The sequence below is a fragment of the Trachurus trachurus genome (genome assembly GCF_905171665.1).
Source record: "Trachurus trachurus genome assembly, chromosome: 12".
Classification (NCBI taxonomy): Eukaryota; Metazoa; Chordata; class Actinopteri; order Carangiformes; family Carangidae; genus Trachurus; species Trachurus trachurus.
In genome coordinates, this window is record NC_139908.1 from 7,363,481 (window position 1) to 7,389,657 (window position 26,177).

Sequence of the window (26,177 nt, forward strand, 5' to 3'; positions counted from 1 at the left end):
ACAAGTTCTGGCCTGAGAAACAGATCCATAAACTATTTTCTTTTTTCTTTTTTTTCAGTAAGCAATGAGTGAGAACATAATTTTGGGAGGACGACCTGGGAATCCCCCGTCCTAGATAATCTGTGGAGTTGAGTGCTGCCTTCAGGGTTGCCTGAGGTCTTTTACATTTTCATCTTTATTTCTCATCACTCTAACATCATGTTCCTGTCATTCTGATAAATCTCTCCCTAGATTTAACTACAAGTCGGTGTTAAATCTAAGTTTCCCATTGACATCACACTGTAGTATTTATGGATTGTATATAGCTGTATGATAGCTACACTGCCCGTCCCCAAAAAAAGTCTCACACTCAATATTTTGTTGGACTGCCTGTAGCTTTGATTACGGCACGCATTTGCTGTGGCAACATTTCGACAAACTTCTGCAGTGTCACAACATTTATTTCCATCCAGAGTTGCATTAATTTATCAAAGATTCTCAGTTCAAAGATACTCTGTGGTCACATTGGACCACATTTCTTCCTAAAAGACAGTTCCCCACATCTTTCCAGTTTTTTATAATGCGTTGGACAGTTCTTAACCCAATTTTAGTAGTTTCAGCAATCTCATTGGATGTTTTTTTTGCTTGATGCATGCCAGTAATTTGACCATTCTGAGACAGATAAACATCTTGTCCACGACCACAGGATGTGTCTTCTGACATGGTTGTTAAAGAAATGAGACTGCATCAGTTAGGGTTAGATAAGTTTTTGTCAGCTGAAACATAATCATCCATGCAGTAATTATCCAATGGGAGGCTCTGACCTATTAGCTTAGTTAAATCCAAGTGGTGACTTTTTTGTGAATTTCCAGAAACTACAGGATGAGTGTTTCTAGCCTCTTAAATGTTTTAAATATCTTAAAAAGGCTGGTTATACAAAATAAGACATTTGATAACATCAGCAGGAATCGTTTTTGATCACATCCTCCATCAGTAAATGGATTAAATAACTGAAAATGATGATGATTTGCATCCCCTAACTTCAGTCGTGTGCAGAAAAGCGTTATCGTATTGCGTTCATTATTGTAAACTGTGTGCACTACAGGCGTAGTAATTAAGTGCATCATTTACCACATTAACAGCTGGGTTTTCCCTCTCCCTCCCTCTCCAGCTGTTTTTTTAGTATTATTGAAAACACCTCGTAGCTCACTCTCATATTCTTGCCTTCACTCCTCTTTAGCTGTGCTAAAGCTCAGTGGTGGGTGTGGTTTGGCGTGAGCTGTGTACAAATCTCTACCAGCAGATAAAGATCCTACAAATGGAAATATGAACTTTTTTTTTTATTCCTTCGTATAAAGGAAAGAAAGAAGAAACTCTTATAAAATCCCAGAATTCTCACGAGAAACTGAATAATGCAGACAACCCAAGGCTGCATCTTCAGGTGGAACAGTATTATCAGTTCATTCCTCCAGTATGTCTTTGTTTTTTTTTCTTTCTCTCCATGGTTGTCTGCATTATTTAATATCTAACTTGTAGGATGGATCTTGTTGGTTTTTTTTTTTTACTTTACATCTCACAGCAGAGCACCTGTGGGGCTCAGCTGTACGCATGCACCAACTACAGAAGTATAAAACAAAACCTTAAAAATGTATTTTTCTTTTTTTTAATGTCTTCCTGTAGCTGGACCACCTCCTCTACCCTCCCTCCACGTGCCTCAGGAAGTCCAGTAACCCAGAGCTGACTCTCGGATTAAGTCCTGCTCTCAAATTTAAACGACACCTCAGCGACGATGGAAAATACGTACGAAGGAGGAGCCTGGGCGGAGGTCTCACAGGTAATACATTTATTTATGACCTTATACCATTGTGTGTGTGTGTGTGTGTGGGCTGGTTTATATTCTAACTGCAACTGCCACACCAGCACAGTTGTATGTCAATCTACAGCTGGATTCTTCAGGATCCATGTTTATTTTAATTTCCATCTGCAGCAGCTGTAAATCAGACAGATTCTCCAAACATGTTCAGGTGTATAAATATAAAAGCAACTTCATTGAATATGATCTCACTTGGCCGCAGCTCAGATGCTTTTAATGACTCTCATGCTTGATGAGATTTATGTGAAATTCGATTCATATGTTTTACTCCACCACCGGCTGGTAAAGGTTAAATACCTTAAATGCTTTCTATTTACAGTAAGAGCTCCTGATTTATCTTTACTGTTCCAAGCCAAACGTTAACAATATCAACCAACCAAACATACAGGTCCCTCATTAATTAACTCGATATACCCCTCCTCCTGAAACTCACTCACCTTCATACGCTGTTTCCTGCAGCTTTAAGATTTATTCATCATGGTGGACGACTCCAGGAGAAGAAAAACGACTCATGTTAATCATTTATCACATTAACACCTAGAAACAAATGACCACCTGTCACTTAGAAGATACATAGATGCTGCTGCCTAATGGGGAATTAATGGGTCAAGAGTAATTCCATTGAAATAAATAAAACTTGGACACAATCAGGGGTGGACACAGATTTGTTGTTGTGTTTTTTTTTTTTTTGTGCCACCTTCTCAATGCAGATTTGGCTGAGTGGAATTTAAATTGCGGAGCTCAAAGCAGAAAACTGTTTTTCCAGAAACGGCCTCGGTCACTCAGGATAATCAGGATAATCCACAGACCGCGCTGTGAACACAGTTAAGTGTTTTGTTACCGTAGTGGCAAGAGAGAAGGAGTCATGTCAAGGACATGCAAGTAAAAAAAAAACTTGTAATAGTGATAAACTCTGGTCATCTGTCACTGAAATGTGTCCCGGAGAAAAGGATTGCTCAAGAAATGCAACAATGACAGTGTCACACAATTCAAGAAGTGCATGAGAGATAAATTTGAAGAGATTACATCATTAACCGCAGCATCAATGCGTCGTATCGGGGCCTTTTTTTCCCACAGTCGCTACAGATTAAAAACAAGAAAATAAAAACACATTTTCTCCATCACCATCATCTCATCGTGATGGGATACGACAGGAACGTGCAACTTCCTGCCAGAGTTGGATCAGTTTTGGTGATTTCATTATGAGACCTTTGTCATCCTGTTTTGTCAGTGCTTCTCTCTCTCTCTTTCTCTCTCTGTGTGTTTTCAGTGCACAGGAGGAGGTGTGCACATACTTGTGTGCACCAGTGAGGATTAAACAACAAGTCAGAAATGTGATCATAGTTGTGTGGCGTTGTTTGCTTTTGGTGTGTCTGGGCAAACCAGAGCTTCAGAGTCCAGAGGAAGCAGGTCTTAATAATTACATGGTTTGGATCGCTGCATGTTTAACCACTTGCAGGCTTAAACATGGACTCGAAGCTTTTCTCTATGGAGGAATAAATAAGATGAAAGGCTGTTGTATCCTCCCATAAAGACACAAATTGTGTTGCAGTGATGGGGAATGTGTAAACTGTCCTGTGTGTGAGGACTTTTGATTTACAGTATAGTGAAAAGGTCAGGCAGCAAATCCTGCAGCCTGGAGTTGGAGAATACAAAACGTACCTTCATATTTACAGTAACAGTGAGTGACTGTGATGATTTCTCAAGGGCTTAACAAAAAAAACTGTGCAAACAATTTACAACCAGTTTGCAGTAATATGTAACAGCTCTGAGTTTCAGTCTGCCTCTGGACAGAGAAATGGGAATCTGCTTTCTCACATGAGTGTGGATGGATACATTCCTGCCTCTGGACAGTTACACATAGACAGCTCTTGTGTTATGACTGCAGCCTTGTTTGCCTCCATTCACAAAACTTGACGAGCCACAGGCTGGTGTAGTGTAGTTTACCATGTGATGTCTATACAGAGGACTTTCACCTCACCAATTAAAGCCATGACCTTTTCACGGCCGATTGAAGGTTGTGTTTTCATTGTGCGCGGCTTTGAATGAAAACTTTGCCCTTTTACTTCTCGGTCTGCATGGGGGGAAAAGAGCTAGGCAAATAAATATGAACCTGACACAACTCCATTGTCTTGATTGTATTGTGAAAGAGAGATGAGTGTGATCTGTCTTGAGTTTCTAAACGGAGAAGAGATCGGATTCAATATTTGATGTTACACAACAGCAAGTTTGTTCTTGATCAAACTCAAATGTTTAAAACAACAGAACAGTCAGATGAATATCTCCTTCGGTTGAAGCACGCCTTGAGCTGCAGGCTTTACAAATGTTGTTTTTAGGACATCAAGTGCCTTTGCTTTGACTTTGTGGTGTCTGAGAGCCCACATCATGTGTTGTTAGACCGGAGCTTCTTTCAGCCTGTAATAAATTTAACACAATAGAGCTTGTCTTTTTAATCCCCCTCAGGAATCAAGTGTTTTTCTCTCTTTGACGTAACAATCATGTTGCAAAAATTAGTCTTAATGTCCTAAAATTGGAAGTTTTTCGTCTTTTGATGAACATATAGGTGATCCTGTCTGAGATGCACTGATGTATGGCACTGTGTTTTTAATATTCCTCTATAATTCATATCATCGTTCAGAAATGTTCCTGACAAAGGGAAATCTGTGGTCAGGAACAGACTTGTCTGACCTCATAAATACCTGAATGTTTAAAAAAACCAAAACAACCTTCACTCCTCGCCCCACCTCTCCTGATACCCTACTTTCTGAAAGTGTTGACTAGTGTCTGATGAGAGATTTCCTCTATGCCGGGATGTGATGGGCTCTAGTGAGGAAAACATTTGCTGGTAAAGGAAGGAAGAAGCTGAGTTTTCCCTCCTCATCCTGTTTGGTCTCCGTTCAATTCTCTTGGTTTTAACTGCCGAGATCACAAAGGAGCTGTAGCACAGAATATATGTTTTTTATCGGCTTTCTGTGTGTATGTTACTGTAGGTCTATGAGGGATATATTTTGTCTGCAAGCCACGGTGCAAAAGAAAAAGTGAAAGCATGTTTTCTTAGATTTTTCACAACATTTTAAGTTTGTTTCTTCAGCTTTACCTTTTAAATGAAGTGAGAAAATCAAAGTGCTGCCATGTGGTGCGAGCACCTGTCTTCTACCTTCAAGGCATGAAACCAGTTAATAGCAGCACAACAAAGAAGCAGCAAGGTTTTATTTCTCTGGCTATCATCTGACAGCAGTAAAGGCAGCCATGATCTCCACTGCTGGGGATTTCCTCTCCCAGGTAAGTGTGAAGTCGGCTGCAGATTGACTTTCACATGGGAGGGAGATAAACAGAGAGCGGCGAGTCGGCCTGGATGTCAGGAGGAGGAGGAGACGTTCAGAGGATTAAAAACAACGTGCTGTGTTTTTGAAAAATGTTCCACAGCAACATGAAGTGTACATGTTTGGTAGTAAATTGTTATTGCAGCTACATTAGAACAAAAAACAGAAAATATCTCCAGCGTGCTGAATTGTGTTTAGACGAAGAATTTTAACATGTTTTGAAAACACAAAACCTTCAAGGACTTCCACTGCTGCAGCTTGAAAGCATTGTATTTACTTTCAGGGAGCCTTTCATGCCTTTATTTGAGCGTCGACAGTAGGAAGATGACAGGAAATGAGAGGGGAGACGGAGACGGGGAGAGACAGACAGACAGAGAGAGAGTGAGAGAGATGGGGAAGGAAATGCAAGAAAGGTCACCTGCTGGACTCAAACCAGAGGGCGGGGCCGGTCATGATAGACGCCACAGGCCACCAGGTCACTCCTGAACTGTGTCTGTGCATTTTTAACAATACACCGCATGTACAAAACATCATGCCCAAGGCTCCAACAACTGGAGAATCACACCTGTGTAGTTTTACAGCCTCAAATCAACGACTTATTATTGATTTAAAACTGTAAATCATATGTTCAAAGTGCAACAGAGGTCACACTGCTCTTCTTTGAGCCTTGTCGCCACCATGTATTTAAAGGGATAGTTCAACATTTTGGCAAATTGGCCCATTGCCATAATCGCTATAGTCATAGCAGTAGGTTCGTTACCTTTATTTGTCGGTGTAAGCTATTTTTAGAACGGAGGAGCGGAGCGGCAGGCTGTTCAGAGCTACACTATAGAGGCTAATGGAATTTCTTGGTTTCCCTCATCAAACTCATCAAATACAAAATCCCAAAACTCCAAAACGCTTTCGTGGACAAGTTGTGAGCTGCACAATCACCACGCTATGAGATAATAATAGAACGTTACGAGAGTTGTTTTAGAGGTAAATTCATGCAAAACCGCTGATGCGCGTTGCGTTCAGGGACAGTTTTTCAGCAAGCAGACTCTGTATTTACCTCGAAAATGGCTCCGTTTCGTAACGTTCCATTATTATCTCATAGCGTGGTGATTGTGCAGGTCACAACTTGTCCACGAAAGCGTTTTGGAGTTTTGCGATTTTGTATTTGATGAGTTTGATGAGGGAAACCAAGAAATTCCATTAGCCTCCATAGTGTAGCTCTGAACAGCCTGCCGCTCCGCTCCTCCGTTCTAAAAATAGTTTACACCGACAAATAAAGGTAACGAACCTACTGCTATGACTATAGCGATTATGGCAATGGGCCAATTTGCCAAAATGTTGAACTATCCCTTTAACATTATTCTCACACTGTCACTGTTTCAGATTCTAATAGACCTGCATGAATTCAGATTCAGCTCCTAGCAGGGCAGTACATTTCTGAACCTGCCCTCTTTTTTTCCAGATAATAACAGTTCAACACATCTAATGAGAGCAGACAGCAGCTTCAGGCCAATCCTAACCTGACAGAGTATTCACTCACACACTGTACCGTACTCTGTGTGTGTGTTGAGCTGCAGCCTGTTGCTTGCTTCCTTGACTCTGCCGAGGCTGTTAATCCTCCTCTCTGCCTCCTGGGAGTGTTTACTTAAACAGGAAATGGAAATATACACATGTGGATCAAAGATGACAGCACTTCTGTGAATTATTTTGTCTCAGTTCAAGGAACGCCAGCGGGACAATCTTCGCCATCGCGTCTAATGCAGACGGCGAGGCTGTTTATGCTCCTGTGTTTTTAATCTTTGTCGTGCCTTGTTAGTGAACTGTGAGCTCAGGATTTTAAAAAAAAGGTGGATGAAGGATGAGAGCAGGGTGTAGTGTAGTGTAGTGTAGTGCCATCTAGCTGTCGGCACCGGGAGCTGAGGCTGCAAATGACAGCATTAAATATTCATGTTCAAACCTGTTGGTGCATCTATATGAACTCACCTTGATGAGACTTTGAGGTGCGTTGTTGTTGTTGGTGCTGTGGTGGTGGTTATGTAACGCTGAGGTCGTCGGTGAGCTCTTAATGGGCTTTCCCCTCCCCTGCCCTAATTTAACCCTTTGACGTCCAGCCTCGTTGTGCAGGGGTCAGGGGTGGGGGGGCTTCATCGTCACATTACACTGCTAACAAGAGCCGACAGCTGGGATAATCTTACGTTACCGGTGCGTCATACGACCCTGTACTGTCTCCTCTGGTTGTGGGGTGTGGTGCTACTTTGTTTACTGAGACTTATTGTATAGTTTTTGAGTTTACAGTAAAATAACGAGACCTGTTGACGAATGACTTGGAGGCGTTTTGAGATGATTAATGGAAGAGGAAAGAAGAAAAACAGTTCAATTTCAGTAAAACAACTGAAGTCTGTTATGAGATTAACATGTGTGTTTATTTATGTAAACACAAACGAGGAACTACAGCTGTTGCAGTTTATAAATGAACAAATAAAGTAAAAGTTTAAAGGGATAGTTAAAAATTTTGGCAAATTGACCCATTGCCATAATCCCTATAGTCATAGCAGTAGGTTTGTTACCTTTAATTGTTGGTGCAAGCTATTTTTAGAACGGCGGAGCAGAGCCGCGAGCTGCTCAGAGCTACGCTACGGAGGCTAATGGGATTTCTTGGTTTCCCTCATCAAACTCATCAGATACACAATCCAACAACTCCAAAACGCTCTCATGGACAAGTTGTGACCTGCACATTCACCACGCTATGAGATGTTGAACTATCCCTTTAAGTATAGTTACTTTCTATGTGCTTTGGTTTATGTCTTTTCTTTAACCCACTTCATCCCTGTCGTTGCTCCTCTGCAGGAAAGTACCTCCTGCTGCCCTCCAACCCCCAGCCGACACCGACAGCGTGGCAGCCGTCATCGGAGATCTCCAACCTGGTCCGAATGTGTTCCCTCAATCTGGGGAAGTCGGACCCCTCCCTCACCTCCAGCCTGGTGAGTGTAGCCTACTTCCTGTTCAGTGTCCTCCTGATCCGAGCGTGAGCACACTCCTGAGCTCTGTGCGACCTCCACTGACCCGGTTATGTTGGGTAACATCATTTTAAAACATAATTTGCATAAACCACAATATCTGAATATCCAGTGAACACACACTCTGTTCAGTATTTAACATTATATTCTACTGGAAACAGATGACATGGTGTTTATAGAAAGATTAAAAAACTGAAACTGAAAGGATGTTTGATTTACATGAGCTGTGTGAACATCAGTTCTGTATTTTGTGTGAGAGAAAAAGGCTGTGATGTGGAAGCATAATTTAGCATTACATTACACACACTGTTGGTTGGCAAACCCAATCTGTTGGATTTAGAGTTTTATTATACAGTATGTTTGGTGTGTATATTCATTTTTAGTACTTAGAGTTAGTTAGTTTATTCACTTGATCATAATTTAAACATATTAAATGTTTTAAATACCATTTTCATGTCAAATGTAATCAACGGGTACAAACTTTATTCTACATACAAAGCAAGACTCTCTGCAGCTGCGGGAATAAGATTAAACTCTGGTCAACTTCTGGTCAAATTAATGGCCAGTGTGCTTTGTTTAATGGCTCTTATTCGTCAGAGCTTCAGATTTATGAGGAGGCTTTGCTGCACTGTGCACTTTATAAATATATTTATATCCATTAATGCAAATTATGACAAGTCACACAACATCAGCGTTCACATTTGTCAAGGATAATTACCTACATGCATTAAGAAGAAGAAATCCAAAAGATTGTTGCATTAACTGTTCAATCACAGGAATGGATGCATCTGCAGATTAAGTTCTTATCAGTCCTAAAGGGGGAAATAAAGGGGTTTGTACCTGGTGAAGTCATGAGGACGGATGACCTTCAGCTGTACCCTGCTCTTTGAGATGACACTGATAGATGCTCAGTGGTGATCGTGTTGGAGGAGTGAGATCAGATCAGAAGCAGAGGCTTTAATCCAATGCTGTAAACCTATGACTCATCCCCAGTGTGTGTGTGTGTGTGTGTGTGTGTGTGTGTGTGTGTGTGTGTGCTATAGGTTATCGGTTAGACAAAAGGTTAATGTAATAAAATGCGTGTGAATCTTTTTGTTTGTGTGTGTGAGAGAGAGTGTAACTGTGTGTATATTTTGGTTAACTGACACCGACACCATTAGTGGTCTGGAGTGAGGTGGGTTGACCCAGAAAAAGTCGCTGTAACCGGAACCCGACGAGGTCAAACTGTGTCTCGGATGACATCATGGCTGCCTTGTGTACACTCATAACAAACTGCAGCTACTACAGTACCTGAGTTTTACATGTAAATACAAAATATATAACAACTTGAGTAATAACTGGAGGCATTTCAGGTGATTTCCTTGTTGAATCTAATCACTGGTTTTTAGTGGGAAAGGAATAGTCTCGTTCCCTACACTGGGGGGCACTAGTGCATCTTCAGTATAAGGAACTTAAATACATGAATCCTTGTGTTTTTGGAAGAGCCACAAATGAATCCCTTTGCTTATTGTGCCCTGCAGGGCAAACCAATACATGATTTCCTGCAAAATAATTGTCCTCCAGTGAATAAATCGTCCAATCGATGTGTGCGATGCCTCAATTTTGAGTTTTACAACTTAATGAACTGGATGCATCTCCAACGTCTTCACCAGAATTTGACATTAATGTTTCACTGATACCTGTGAATGTTGCTTTCACCTTCCAGCAGCAGCAGCAGCAGCATCACTCAGTGTTGTGTTGGTCTGTAATGCACAACAAGGACACAGTTAGAGCTCGAGTGTCTTTGCTGCAGGACACTTGAGTAGGAGGGATAAAGCGTCATGCATTTTCCTTACACCTTACAAGGGATGAATAAACTCAGATATAGAAAACTTTATTCCGTCTTATCTGGAGGGATTTGCATGTGTAATCAGGGGTTATTTGATATAAAAAAGCACCTGTGGCACTGAAAGTCCAGATCCAGTCCATAGTTAATGGAGGAGACTCTGCACTTGGCCCCTCAGGTGAGGCTGTAAGGTCGCAGGTATCCTGCAGCCTAACAGCTTTTTTTTTATTTTTATCAGACCACAGATACATGGTGGAAAATGAACCTTTTTACTAAGCAGATCATTGGGTTCAGTGCAGGAGCCCCCTCCACCTCCACCTCCTCCAGACTCCATGAGTTTTCATGCACAAAGAGAAAAACGAAGGCTGATATTTTGATGAACACTGGTTGGTTAATGGGGCCATGCACATCCTTAGGAGACTGCACATGTTGTTTCAGCTCTGATAAATGACTAAATTATCTGAATACAGTCCAACAATATTATTAAAGTACACTGGAGATTCTTTTTTTTTAATATATATTAATGATTAATGAGCCAATTTAATCCTGCAAATGGATCAGTTTCACATCAGATACCTGATCTGATATAGAAAGAAACCAGCATCTTATTCTTCTTTCCACTGTTTGCATCCTCCTGAGATCTCAGTGGTTCGTGCCATGATGGAAATGAGATGCTGTTGTTTACAACTGCTGCTCAGATACCGTCAGATACAGATGTGTAGCTAAATCTTAACGGTATCTTTTTTTGGGGAGTTGGCCACGCTGTCACCTCAGGGGTTCATCTGCAGCCATTGTGTGGCCCTGCCTTCAGAACGGAGCTGAGAAATAATGGAGAATTGGTTGGTTTGACCTTGGGAGAGAAAGCCAAAGAGACAAACACTTCTGCCTCTAGCCTCTGGAAATTGGTGTTTGTCTTTGTTTTGGTAATTGTTTGTGTGTACCCGTTATATTCTGTACTATTGAATAGGATTCCAGTATAATCTTCAATCAGCGTGTTTTAAAAATAACAAAGACGACCCACGCCAAGAGCGTTTTAGTCATCGGCAGTGATGGTTTTCATTACTGCAAAGCACAACAGTCCCTGGCCTTAGTGGCGTAAATGAATGAAGTGTTGCTGTATCTGCTGCACTGAACTTGAGAGGTTGTTGTCGATTCAAACCACAGTCACATCAGTGCAGACGTATCCATGTCTGAAAAGATTTAATGGGCTGTTCGATTTGGATCTTTCAATTTGAAACGGGCAATTTTGGAAAGTAATGACGCAAACAATTGTGGTGGGTTTTGGGTTTGGCAGTATTATTTTTTTACTAGAAACTCCAGGATGTGACTCTACACTGTACAGTATGTGTTGCACATGCAGCTTCCAGGAAAATGTGGAGATTAATCTTTTGAGATTGTGTTGTTCATTATATAATGGAATGAAATTCATTGCTTCATTGCTTCACGGTTTCTAAAGGAGCCAAAGGACTCGTGTAGGTGAAATCTCTGTGGGTGAAGAAAGGTGCAGTTTTTTTCTAAGATGCTGGCTGCACACAGTCACGTATTCTGTGTTGTTTAAAAACCTGAGCTGTGAGACAGGAGCCGCATTTGCTTCCTTGACCTTCCGTGACCTCGGTGATTTTGTCACGACTCTTTTTAATCCACTGATGTGATAGACATTTTTCGAAAGATGCTGCAGAGACGCAAAAAAACTGACTTTTTACTTACTCAATGTGAAGTTTGAGCACTTACAAGGTTAAAATAAAGCTCAAGTTTACGTCTTTTAATCATTTATTTCTCATTTATTTATTAAATGATCAAGTTTAGAAAATTTAGTTGTGAAAATTGTCCATCAGAGATTCCCAGAGCCTGAGATGATTCTCCTTCAGCGTGACGGTTTTGTCTATTTGACCAGTCGTCAAATATTCAGTGAAAAGAAAAACAAAACCCGGCGGGATTTAATTTGGTTAATCAATAAATAAAATTAATTTTTGCCGCTCTAATTCAGCGTGTACTCCTGTGTCACCCTGAAATCTTGAATGAGGTGCAAACGTGCACATTCAGATTAATCCACATTAGATTCGACATCTCTGTAAATTGAAAAAATACACTATGGGAATGTGACTTTATTATTAATTATCCACACTTTCCCCGCAGGTCACGGACCCCCCCCCCCTGTTTCTATAAGCTAAGCTTTGCCCCCCCACCCCTCCCCTCCCTTATTTGCCTCAGAGGACTCCCTGTTATTGCTTTCTGGCTCCTTCATGCTCTCCCATCATGCCCCCTGGGTGTGCATGGCTCTTTGACTACAGCGTGGCACATCTCTCTTGACTGTGATGCTCTTTGGCAGAAAATCAATACTTCACTTCTGGTGTGATATGGAGATAAGACTGTCATAATCCTGATGTTGTGCCTTTGTGGACTCTCATTCTCCCTCATAATTGAAGTCAGCGATGTCCTTTACTGATACGCTTGTTGTTGCCGTCGTTGTTGGTGCAAAGGAAGGCGCTGCAGTTTCTGTGAGGTACAGTGATGTCGGGTCATAAAAACCATAAAGCTTCAGACAGATACTGTAGTTTTTTTTTTTCCCAGTCCACAATGAACAAGATGTGTTTTTTTTAATATATATACTATATTATTAAACTAATGGAAAAATGCAGTTATCCAGCTGAGTATTGCTACCTGTCCAACACAGGAGGAGGAAAAATAAGTTACCACCTGCACCTTATTGATCCACAGGCGTCTGTCTTTGTTCTGTGGTCGCTGCATGATAACACAGCGATGTGAGCTCCAGTGTGTTGTGTAAAGTAATGTGACCCATCATTTGACAATATAACATGTTATTGTTTTGTGTGTGTATGTGTGCAGTATATATTGTACTATATATATATTTCAATTGCCTTATCGGGACGTCTTTGCAGTGTAGAAAGGAGACATTCATCTTACCTGCCTTCTACATAGTGAGTGTATGTATTTCTGTTATTGCAGACGTATTAAACAGAAAAAAATGCACAAATCTAAAAACTAAGAGAAAGAAAAGATTCAAGAGAATCGGAGCACCAAATAAATGTATAAGTTGTCAGTGAACAGTCTCCCTGCAGGGAGTTCTAGTATAATAGTGTATTTCAGCAACACTGAGGAATAATATTAAACTATCTCGCTGCATAAAAAATATTCAGCGTCGTTCTGCAGACTGGCTTTGGAAACCCCCTAAATTAGAAACCGTGCGTTGCGTTACTGTAAACATCAGCGTACTGCGATGTAAATGAAACTGTCACTGTTGATAAAGTAACTGCGTCTGAGACGTCGGACCTGTCATCTGCTCTGTTTGAGACACAATCTTCTCCGTGACACTTGCGACGCACAATCTTAACTTTGTGTTTTTTTTTTAAACTGAAGAAAAATGAAACAAGCGCTCGCTGCATGTGCCTTTTTTTTTTCTTCCCAAGTGGACTGGAGCAGACATAATTCTCATCTTGTGAATGCATACATTTACATGGCTTTTCCAATATATGTTTAAGATGAGGTGGAATTGAAAGTGATGCATTGCAGCCATTGGTTCTTCTCGGTTTCTATCTTTTGCGCTTGTTGTCAAGGTTAAAGACTGGCCTCCTCTGTCGGGGCGGTTGGCTCCACAGGCTTTTATCGTGGCTGGATATTCTTCCTCCTTTTGGCTTTGGACAGATGGAGCCTTTGCACTGCTTTGTATGGAGGAGGGAATCGACTCCTTCCTCTCCCTCACCGGCCTCTTCACAGGGCCGTGTCCCTCCTCTGCCTGCCTTACATCTGCAGGTCGCCTCTTTGTCTGATAAGCTCGGGCAGAGCAGAGGCTGTGGGTCACTCAATCAGCACTCGCTGCATGCTTTCAGAGCACGCCGCTCCCTTTTTTCTCCAGAGGCACAGGAAGCAACCTAAGCTGCCCACCTGCCATGAGGAAATGAGTCACAGACAACCCCTGGTCTTTTCCCAGAGGCGATTCTCTGGCCCTGCTCCAAGGCCACTGGCACAAACTGTCTGCCTTCATGGCCGCCCTGAACCCCACCTCAAAGCGCCGGCTTCACTTTGTGGCAGATTTTCTCTAAACACTGTCCACTTTTTTTTTTATTTCTTTTGCTCTATTTTGATTTATTTATTTATTTGCAGTGAGTCTCCGAGTATAAATCGTACATTGAGAAAGTTTTCAGACCCTTTCGATGTTTTTCACTTTTTAATGTTGCAGCCTTTTGGGTTCAAATTAAAATTTAAAGCTTGTAGCTGCAGGTTCCTCTTCATAACCTCCGAGATGTTTCCACGCGTTGAGTGGAGACCACCTGTTGATTGGACACACACATGTCTGTGGAAGGTCCCTTGATGCCTGCAGAGCACAGAAACAGGATTGTGTTGAGACTCCAAAGAGCACAGTGGCTTCTGTGATTGTTAAATGAAGAAGTCTGGAACAACCAGGTCTCTTCCCAGAATCCAATCCTGTGTGGAGCTGTGAGACCTTATACTGTATAGAGACGAATGTGTGTTGTTTTTCCAACTCACATCCAATCAGCTGTGGACTCCAGTCTACGTGAAGAAAGGGCTCAGCTCCAAATTCAAGACGAATGAAAGAAACCTGTCAGTCTGAACACTCATTACTCTAAGTGATATTTCAGTTCATGTTTTTCTCTTTTAATACATTTCTAAAACTCTGGTTTCATTTCACTCTGGGATTTAGGTGTTGTGCGAAAACAAGAATTTAAACCATTTTAGCAAAAGGCTTCAACATAATAAAAATGAATAAATTGAATGCCCTCTAAGTTTTTGTTAAAATGTCATACAGTATCTGTCTCTTGGTTTAGAAAATGCTGTAAAATAGTGAAAATAGTCTATTGCAATTTTCAGATACCAAATAATGTGATTTTTTTTTTTTTTTTTTTAATAATTTCTTGTTTGCAGTACAAGGGCGCATTGACTGTATTGTAGTGCTCGTTACAGACATTAGGCGGTAGGGGAAGAGGAGACTTCCTCTGTTGAATAAGACAAATGACCCCCCCCCCCCCCCTCCCCTCCTCTGTGGACTGCAGCTCCTCATCTTCATTATTAATCCAACGTGGACTTTTCTTAATTGTTCCTTTTTAAGCGGCTCCGCAGACGGAGCATTGACTCGAGACTAGTCAGATGAGCGTAGCAAGGTTTCTCTAATTCCCTCAGGTAATCTGGAGGGCATTGTTCAAGATGAAAAAGTTGACTACTGTAATCCCCGTCCTCCGAGGTTTTAAGAGGTTTATTAAAAAAAAAAAAACACACACACACACAACCAAACCAACCAGCCTGATTACACGTGCATAGACCTGGGCTTTCTACTCTCTACTCTCACAGCTTTCTTATCAGCACCGCAGCACAAATGAGTGTTGCCCCATGCAGCACTCATCATCAGCCTCCTGATGTACAGGCTTCTTCAGACCGGACGTGGGGGGGGGGGGAGTTGATAGTAGTGGGGGTCCACCTGTCTGATGAGCCCGCTGTGCAGCTTCTGTGGTCGTGGGTCGCTGTCATCCCGGGCCGTCCTCCTCCTCCTCCTCCACCACCTCCTCCTCCAAGAGAGAAATCATTTGAGCTTGGCTGGAGATGAGGAGAAAAGGAGGAAAAAAGGGGGGCCCACTTAATATTCACAGAGCAGTACCACAGTGAATGGAAATGAGTGAGAGAGGGTCAAAAAAAAAGAGAATCGAGAAGCGAGAGAGAAGGGGGCGCGAAGAAAAACAGACTGAAACTGAATGCAAAACTGAAGGATGTAGCGTTGCTCTGGCAGCACGGCAGAGGAAGCACTTTATTCTCCCAAATGCTGCTATTTTTCAGGAGAGAGTGTGGACATTGGTTTAAGAGCGTGTGAAGATCCGTGGTCACTGTGTGTGTGTGTGTGTGTGTGGAGCAGAGGCAGCGCATGAAATTGTTGGAAATTGTCGTTATACTGTAGGATATTCAGTTGTATACAGTAGTTGTACACATAACAGCAGCGTTCATGTCTTTTTTTCTTTCTTTTTTTATACAAATTGGTGTGCAACAGATTGTGTGACATTTTCACAGCAGATTTGAGAGGTAGTGAGTCATTTTTATTTTATTTTATTTTATTTTTTACTTGAGCCTGTCTGTCGTTTTCCTCCCTCCTCCTCCTGTGTGAGCTGTATCGTCTCAGCCGTCGTCTCTCTGTCACCTGCCTAACCTTCAGGTGCGTTCCCCCCCCCCCCCTCTCTCTCTCTCTCACTCTGTCTCTCTTTTTTTTTTTTTGATATATTATTTTTGCAGCCTCCATGTGACTCACAGGCTGCAATAAGAGCAGGAGATGTGTTCGCTGCCTGCTGCAGACAGGATGCCACGTTCATTGTTGGGGTTGAAGCTGAACAATGCTGGGAAGGATATCCTCTCATTTTCATGGTCACCTAGGGGTGCATGCCCACAAAGCGTGGCTGCACAGAGAAACGAGTCTTGGGGGGGCTCCCACTTGTGTCCCTGGTACCTCCCCACCACACCGCCACACCGCCACACACACCCCCCCCCCCCCCTTCTCCACCCGTTGCTATGCTAAATTAGACCTGCCTATCCTCTCCCTCTCTCTCTCTGTCTCTCTTTCTCTCTTCGCTCCATCTCTCCTTCACTCCTGAAGTTACAGAGGAGAGGAACAAGAGGAGGCGTCAGCTGACTGCCCCCCTCCAATCAGATAAGTTCTGATGGAAGTGTTTAGCAGCTGCTAAGATCAGATTTAGCCGGAGGGAGGGAGGGAGGGAGGGAGGGAGAGAGAGAGAGGGATAGGGAGAGGGAGGGAGGGAGAGAGCGAGCAGGAGGCTGGAGCGAGGCAGTGCAGCATGGCTCTGTACCGGTAGGGAGGCAATGATAAGTCGGGGCTCTGTACCATGGACGAGTCCAGCATTCTGAGGAGACGAGGGCTACAGGTAGGCAAAGCAAATGAGCGCCGCCGAGCTGCGACTGCGACGGGCTGATATACTTTGTACTCTGCATGTGCTGCAGCTGCTGCTCCTGCATCGGCTGCTCCGTTCACTGTCAGGACTTTGAGACCTTTTTGTGTTAACACTTGGCAGAACAGAGTGAATTACATCTTGGTTCTGCTGCTGCTGCTGCTGCCGCCAGTGTGTCCTGCTTAAGACAGAGAGAGAGAGAGAGAGGACCTGTTTGTTGGGGAGTTTTTCAGTAATAGGTGCAGCAAACAGGATGATCAGGATATTGATGTTGAGTAGTTGACTGAAATCAAGCTGCAAATGATGCACTTTGTTTCCCGTCCCTATAAAATGACAGTGATGGCTGTGGATCTGCGTCTGAATGGTGTTTTTTACTTTTTAAACAGCCTCTTAAAAATCATCTGTCACGTTTGCCTCGTGTTAGAGCAGCAGCCAGCAGGGGGAATGAGAGCGGTGTGTATGCACGGAGCATGGATTGATTATCCTATGCTGTGTGAAGGGCTTTCTTGAGCTTTATTGACTTTTTATGATAATTGGGGGGGATGAGGGGGGGAGGCGCACTTTGAGGCTTTTTTTTTTTTTTAGCCGTTCACTCAGAGACCTTGATTGAAGTGTGAGCTCAGTTCAGGAGAGATGATGTAGACGCTCAGATCCGAGTCCTGCCAGTCATCACTCTGACATAACATGAGATTTTAAATGAAAGTGTGAAGAGGAGGGACTGGGTGTTCTTAAATATGAAACTGTACGACAATCCGAGACCCTTCAGTCGTCAATCATCTCCTCCAGCCGAGCTGCAGAGGTGTCACAGCCAGGTGTAAATTAGTTTTGATTTATTAGTTGTGCTTTCTGTCGTCTCGCCCACTCACAGAGCGATTGATGAAGACGCCTCTTTTTAAAATTCAGCTCCAAACTAACTGCACGTGTTTCCTTTTTAATCACAAAACTCCCTGTGATCCATTTAATTAGGCTGCACTATGGCTGATGAATTAGACCAATGCAAACCCCTTTTTATGATCAGTCGTCATCAGTCATTTTCACAATAAACAAAGGTAAAGTGTTTGCTTGTTTGAGAACTTGTGTTTTCCTCTGTAAAAGCTGCAAACATTTTGACTTTCATGTTCACAAATTTGGTGTCAATGTGTTCCTCTGTGATTAGGAATCTCTGTGAGAATTGGACGGCAAGAAAATGCTGACGTTTTAATTTATTTATGCTCTTTGAGGGTTTTTGAAGGTCCTAATGGGTTTCTCAGGAGAAACCAATAATGTTTTTTTTGGTAATTCCAATTATCAAAAGCTTCCCGACTGTAATTTTGTGCACAGTTGCCCCTAATCTCTCTGTTCCCTTTTGTTGGACACCACCACCACAACCACCACCTCCTCCTCCTCCATTGCACTATTTCCCCTCCTCGTCACAAGAGTTTCTTTATGTTCCCCCCCTTCAACACGCAGCGAAAACCAAACACAACGGTCGCTCACTCGCTGAATGACTGACTGACTGACTCACTGACTGACTGTCTGTGGTGGTTACGGGCAGCGGCGGACCGTGCACTGTAGCAGCTCCAACTTTCACATTCAAAAGGGAAACACGGAAGTTAGTTTGTCAGGCAAATGAATGCGGCTGGTTTCAGCTCCACAGTTTCCCATTCATTCCCCAGGCCAGGAAGGGATGACATCATTCCAGTCCAGACCTTGTTTATGTGAGTGAGTGCACGGCAGTAAGAGCCGGACTATTTACAGTACAGAATATGTCACCACTTTTGGCCTCAATTCGTCTCTGGAGCTTTGCCGCCTCCCCCCAGTTTGGGAGAAGGTGGCTGTTTTTAATATGACAGATTTGAAATTAATCAAATAGATTTCTTTTCCTTTCTTTCTCTCAAATTCATATTTCAAAACCTCACTCTTAATTCATTCAGGTAATTGTTTGACACTTCATGAAATCTGTTTATTCACTTTCTTGCCAAAAATGGAGACGAGAATATCAATAACACTCGAGTCTGTTTGATAAATATGAAACTACAGGCAGGTACAGCTGCTGATTAGTTTAGCTTAGCATAAAGAGTAGAAAAACAGTCTGTGCAGATACCAAAATCAAACCAAAACCTCATTAATCAACATATCACAATCTGCACAAACCACCAAAGTTATGTTTTTATTATAGGGATTGTTATGAGCTGGGCTGTGTCTCGGCCAATAGCAGCGCTTCTGGTGTTTATGCTAAGCTAATCAGCTGGTTTAATGGACAGAAACAGTGGTTTTATCATGTAGTGAATAAGCAGATTTACTCAAAATGTCAAACTTTTCCTTCAACGCCACATCACAGCATCTTCAAATATTCATCCTCAAGGCTTTTTCTGCATTATAGATTAAAGTTGATTTGAGAAAAAAAAAAAAAAAAACTGAACTTATTTCCATAAATATCCAAAAGATGCAGAAAAATAAAATAAAAATAAGATCCTGAGGAATCAGTAGAGAAAGCTTGAGTGTGTGCATGCTGATGCCTAATGAATGTGACGGGGGTGCAGGGTTTATTTTTAGACTTTCCGAAAACAACCGCGGACTTCACTAACGGTACGCAGGAGAATTATTGTTTCCCAGTACCATTAATGAGTTCTCTTAATAAATTACCCAGCCTGAGTGTGTGTGTGTGTGTGTGTGTGTGTTCTTCAGTTCATCTGGGTTCAGTGTGAAAGTCTGTCGGTGTCAGAATGAGTGCGATACGGTGAAGTTCTACGTTTTATATGTGATGCTCCTGTCGTGTTAATGAACACTGACTCTCAAGTGTCTGCTCTGCTCTCATCTTCATCTACTTTTATTTTTCGATGAGGTAAATAGAAGGAGAGGAGCACTGACATGGAGATGTGTGATTGCTTTCTCTATAAAAACTCATTAACTTAAATCTTACAAGAGAGTGCTTCAACTGTTTTACATTTGAAGGATCTCAGGAGATTTGTGTGTGTGTGTGTGTGTCACACTCTGTGGTTGTGCCGACCTTCGTCTCACACGCCTGCTGTTATAGTTTAAATCTAGTAGAAATGGTGTCGGTGCACGATGGCGCCTGAGATGATGCTGCCACATCTGAAGGTCTTTGACTTTCATGTGTGAGAAGCAGCTCTTGTTTCTCCTCCTCAGGTCTGTCGAGCTGCTGTCTCCTGTCTCTCTGGCCGTTTTCTCTCACTATGAAAAAAAAAAAAATAGTTTGGATTTCTATAGATTTTTTTTAATGACGCCCTGTGAAACACGTGTCGTTCATCTTAATTAGGAGCAGCCTGTCAGGAGCTGTAACACGGCATAGCATTGTGAGCTTTTACTGTACTTCTGACATCCGTCTAACGCTCCCTCATAATAAAAAAGGTACACACAAGTGCAGCCGGTGACATTGTGTGTCTCCAAAGAGCCGTTTGTGTGAAGTGGTGTGAGGCAGCTGGTGAGATAGAGTCTGCCTGCCTGACACAACATGATGGTGTAGCAGCAGAAAAGGCCATCCACCTCCACCTCCACCTCCTCCACATTATTTTAGCTCAGAGTCCGCCTTAAATCCTGCTCATATTAACATAAGTGTGTTTAAACACTGATAATCCCTCACCATTCAGGAATGTATAAATGCCAAATGGACTGCAATTATTATACAGAGCTTTAATGCACTTTACACTTCAGGTCGCACTCAATTGTTCTATATGTACTCACACTCAGATTCGCGCTGGCACACTGTGGTGATGGAGGTTGCATCAACGAGCGATTAGCGAACAAACCCACGCAGTTTTCCACAGTGGAAACGCTTATTAAACTGAAGCACTCAAAGAAAAGCTCCCATTCAGGAGGGACAAGTGAATAAGACAACCTTGCTTCAGTTGGAAAAGGGGGTAAGCAGCAGCAGCCTCTCTGCTGAAGTGTCCTTGTGCAATATGGTGGAGTTTCTATCAGCTTGCAGCTCGGCTCTTCAACTGAGCTGTGAAAAGGGGTCAAAGAAAATAATGTAAAGTTCTCCTTGAGGAAGTAAAATCACTAAAGAAAATGTTGATCTACTGTAGACTGGAAAGAGGAGAAATGAAAGCCACCAAGCACACTGATGAATAAACGAAACATAACATCTAATACTGGAGCTGTTTAAACCTCCTTGAAAGATAAAACACATTTGCAAGAAATCCAGAAATCCGTGCATTTTTATATTTAAAGTTATTTAAATAAACGTGATTCATATTTAACTGCAGAAATTTTACACAGACAAATAAAATGTGACAAACACAAAATGTGTTGGTGATGGTGTGTAGAAGAAGTGTTTGTGTGTGTGCAATAGCAGCCTCTGGTGTGGATCCACGGAGCTGCCTCTTCAAGCAAATGAATCTTTTTATTGACCATTAATTCATCCATATATGAGCTGCTAAACATACTGGGAGGGGTGAGACTATTCATATTTGGCTGTTTATGAGGGAAACTTTTTGCACACACACATCTGCTCCTAAGAGAAGTTTAATACTGTTACTATCCTGAGCGTGTTAAATGTTAACTTTAATTTGCTGTATCGCAACTCATTAAAGAAGAAACGCTGTAATTCACCAAGGAGAAAGATCCTCTCTGGTAAACAACAGCAAACTAATGAGTTTATACCCATGAAAGGTCATTTTTCAAATTTCTGTCAAAGCAGTTTTCTTATGGAATAAATTTAAGGATTTTACAGTTTAGTTTTTAACATTGTGCAACAAGAGCTCCTTCATATACAGGACTTTTACATCTGACTGGTCAGAACTGGGCCGACACACTCATGTCTCCTCCTGCGTGTCATCTCCAGCAGTTCAACTCGCCTCTTGTCTGAGTTTCTGCTCGTTGCCTCTCTGTCATTTGCATTTGCTGCCGTCGAACATCAACAGAAGCCAGTCAACATTAAACAGTGACATCAGCTACATGCAAATGTCAGCTCCTAACGTGCTGTAACATCAACAGTGTCACATTTCAAGCATTTTGACAAACGGCAGCTCGTTAACAGCCCATATAATCAAACAACGTGCAAGTGCAGAGACACATTAACCAAACAAACAGATGTTTAATTTGAACTCTTATGGAAATAATGTCAGTTTAGCTGCAGCTGATTCAGTGTAACCCGCTGCAGGTGATCAGAGCCGCTCCATCCATCAGTGTTGGTTTGAAATGAGAAACTTTTGCTTCCATGCTGCTGCAGCTCAGTGTTCATGAGATGGTGCTGTGGCCACATCTGTAGTTTGGTTAGCAGGGATCTCCAAGTCCCCGGAGACTGTCCTCAATTCAGCCAGATCAATAACTGTGCATACTTTTTGAAAGGCTATCAGGAAAATCGCTGCAGCTTTGGATGGGACATGTAGTTTGACCTTCACCTGTGTCTGATCCAGATCCAGACCAGACCAGCTTCCACCTGCCCAGACCACATGAACAGACATGGAAGCACATTTTTCCAAAACTTCTATCCAGTCGGTATCTGATGAGCTGAGACTGGCGTACAGTGAAATTTACTTTTTGGCTGTAAGGTTGAATCATTACGGCCTTGAAAGGAGCTCCTCGTTAAAGAAAGAAAGAAAAAAAAAAGCGGGATCATCAAATTACAGAGTCATTACGCTCTGTGCCAGTCTTGAAATGAATCGTCTCCCTTGTACAACATTGGACGAGGCAGCGGCTTAAACATTTGTGACACAGAACATCCCGCTATACGAGCTGAGCGAAATGTGAGGATGCCAACAGATTTAATCAGCGAAGCTTTCTAACAGCGTCTGTGTTGGATCTTTTCCCCCCTGCTGGTTGCAAAAAAAAAAAAAAAAAATCAATATTGTTCAGATCGAGCCGGGCATAATGGTGGAAAATATTACTTTAGACAGTAGGTTTGAGCGCACTGATGTAAATACAAGTGGGCTGCTCTCATGCAGCCCCTCTCTCTGTGTGTGTGAAGCCATCAGAGGTTTGTGGACGTCCGCGCTGCTTTGTTGTTCAAACCTGCAGGTCGATGCACACACACTCCTTAAGACAATCTTCAATCAGTCCCATAACGTATAGTCCGTCCACTGCCCCCCTACGACACATGTGCTGGGAGCAGATAAGTGGTTTTATTGATCAGTTTGACCGTATCCTAATCTCCAGATAAACTTGGTCTCTGACTTTGAAGCTGCATTTAGATTAGAAGAGGAGCAAGATTTAATTTGGAGTAAAAGTCTGTAATTAAGATCCTTTTTGTTGCTCCCATGTTTTCTGCAGCCCAGCAGACCTCTAGTATAAAAACACCCTCACCTGAGCTCATCTTGTTGATATAAAAAATATGTAAATGCGATTTTATAATGACTGTGAGAGCTATACTGTACTAATAACATTTTTATACTCTACATTCATAACTGGCCAGGTCCTTGTGTTGTAACAGTCCAGCATGCTGTACTGTAGGTAGGTGATGGCATTGAGCCCAGGGCCTGTTTCACAACAACGGATGATCTTCCTGTTTGGCTGAACATATGGCCGTGATAGAGAAATGACACATCGCACAGTCGATATGTTTTAGACTTGGAAGTTGTTCCAGTGTGAAAGCCAATTAATTCACTCTGCAGCTGCCCTTAATGACTCATGTTTACTGAGTGTTTAAGTTTTCAGAAAGTAAACTGTGATCCTTTTAACAGCTGCTCAGGGAAGTTAAAGTTTATCTTCTAAGTTTCTTTTCTTATAACTTATATTTTACCACAAATGAAGCAAGGATGCAATTGCAAGTTTTATTTAATATACATGTCATGTACTAAAGACACATTTTTTAAACTCTCAACCAATTGTAAGTATTGGATAAGTACTGGAAGCTCAACTTTACTGTTTAACAATAAGTAACTCTTATTATTCATAATTATCATTTCATTATTCAAATGGCCTCAGTGCAGCACTGCAGTAAACCTCAAAAATATAAATAAGATTAATGAAGAATAAGTAGTAAAAGGTCAAAAGAATAATGACTTGTATAATAATGAGTTTTCACAGTCCAACAGTGTTGTGCTGAGTAAACCAGGAGAAATTAGATAAAACCACAAGCTGAATGAATTGACTCTCAGCCAATGCAATGATGTCATTTCTAAATTAAACCAGAGAGTTTGCAGTTCACCTGCAAAGTTTGAAGACACAAATAAAGGTTCTTATCGTCCGACACAGACTCTAATCAGGTGATTAAATTGGCCGGACGATTGATTGATTGATTGGTTGGCCGGTCCTTATTAACTGTTGTGTTCCTCATGACATCATACACATGTGTCAAAAGGAAGAAAAAAAAAGAGAGGCAGAGAGTTAATTTGGTCTTATTTTCTAACTCAACCTTTTATCTTCATTGGTCCAGTGAGCAGTGATGATTAAGTTTCTTAATAACCTTGTTGTGGAGACGAAACGTTTTAATTCTTCCTCCTCACTGTCAAAATTACATGAAACCCACAGGCAGCAATTTGCTGGATGGCTCAGATGACGGTCGGCCAATAGTGACTCAGTTCGAGCTGGAAAGAAATCCTCGTTGTTGATCGTATTTGATTATTATAGATAAACTGAAGCAGCCAACCATATGCAATACATTTGGACACAGTTGGACATTCCTTGCACTGTCTCCCACTCAATTCTCTCAATATTGATTCAAATCTAATCAAATTAAAGCGGAGACTGTGCATTTTAATGTTGTATCCTTACGTTTTATTTCAGACTTCATGCGCTAAAGCTCAGAGCCTGAAGAAGAGTAAACATCCAACTGTAAAAATAACTCACTGTGACGTACCTCAAGGTGTTGGTTTGACATCATTATGACTTAATATGAGAATAGGGATTTTCCTGCCAGTCAGCAGCAAAGCACAGGAGGAAAAAAAACCAAGAAGGCATTTGATCTTGAGATGCAGGAAAATTCCTAATGCATCAAGGAGAATTATTAATGATGCATTACACATAGGCCTTTTTTACAAGAGCAATAATGCAGCTTTGATGTCGTGTCTTGGAGATGAAACGTTTTGCTAGAAGTCACTCATTGACATTTTTTACCCTGTGGAACAATAAACACTCTCAGGTTCGTCATGTCACAGTTGTTATCTCTGAAGCTTTGGAAAGAGATTACTGGATAAACAAATGATTAAATGCACCATGTTGACTTTCATCACCGGTTTGTCTTCTTGACTGACACTGTGGAAGATGAAAGGACTTCTCGCAATTACTCTCCATTTTGTATCGCACGTTTGACAGCTCAGCAGCCTATCAGAGAATCAGAGATAATAACATTTAATGGAAATACTTGTATTTATGTTAAGTATCTGACAAGAATACTGTACATGATGTCAGACAATTTAAATACTGAGCGTCACAAAAAGTTTCAAAGTTAATGCTCATCAATAAAAAATGTTGCTCAGCATTTGCTCTTGTACTGTAGTATTATAGCTCTGAAATTATGGATTTAATTAAAAACAAAAAACATCAACACAACAAACTTATTTGTTTAAATGTTGCTGAGTAATATCATAATAATGACTCTTTGAGAATATGGCAAAAGCAACAGAAACCCATTGGAAAGATTTGTTGGAATAGGAAACTGCAAGACGTGTTTCTTGTGAATAAGTTATTGCACTTATAAAATTGTAAGTTGCACGGTATAAAACATGTATTAATCTTCACATTTACATGGAAGTTATGCCAAAATTTCATCTCGAGTAAGTCCCATTTCAGCCTCTCATTTAATTAGTTTCCTCTGCCTGGTCCCTCCTGGTTGTGTTGATACTGAGTGAGTTGGAAAAACAGTTTTGACTGTGTCATTAGTTCACTGCTCAGGCTCCAGTCTGACTCTGGAGAGAACTTCTACGTGCTGAAGGTGACTATTAATCATTATGATTTCTGAATTAGAATCAGCTGTATTGGCCATATACTGTATGTGCACACTTACTCTTTGTACTTACATATTCTTGGTCTTCTCCTTCTTCTCTCACATAAAAAACACCAGTGCATCGGCAATAATAGTCCCCGGTAATTCACTTCCGTTGTGTTTTTTTTTATATTTGCAGCAGTGTTTCTTTTTATTTGCAGTGGTTTTTTTTGGTTTTTTTGCAGCGTTTTTCTATTGCATGATGTTTGTTTTTGTTTTTGCATCATTCCTGTGTTTGCAGTGTTTGGCCGTTTGCAGCGCGTTTGCCCTTGATGGCCACCGTACAGTAGAACGAGGACAACAACAACTGAAAGGATAATACAAAATACTTAAATAAAAGTGCTCAATGGCCAGACTGTAATGTACAATAACAAGTAGTC

The 26,177-nt window shown here is 41.6% G+C and overlaps 1 protein-coding gene across 4 annotated transcripts in view; it reads left to right on the forward strand.

The window, feature by feature from the left end:
• Positions 1-26,177, forward strand: part of mast4 (microtubule associated serine/threonine kinase family member 4) — a 93,559-nt gene that overhangs the window by 14,344 nt on the left and 53,038 nt on the right. For 3 of the 4 annotated variants that reach the window (XM_083984082.1, XM_083984084.1, XM_083984083.1), the window contains exons 2-3: positions 1,660-1,813; positions 8,017-8,150. In XM_083984082.1, the coding sequence (XP_083840208.1) occupies positions 1,660-1,813; positions 8,017-8,150 (288 nt within the window). Of the gene's footprint in view, positions 1-1,659; positions 1,814-8,016; positions 8,151-16,771; positions 16,908-26,177 lie in introns of those variants that run through there. The other variant, XM_083984086.1, reaches the window with a different exon arrangement.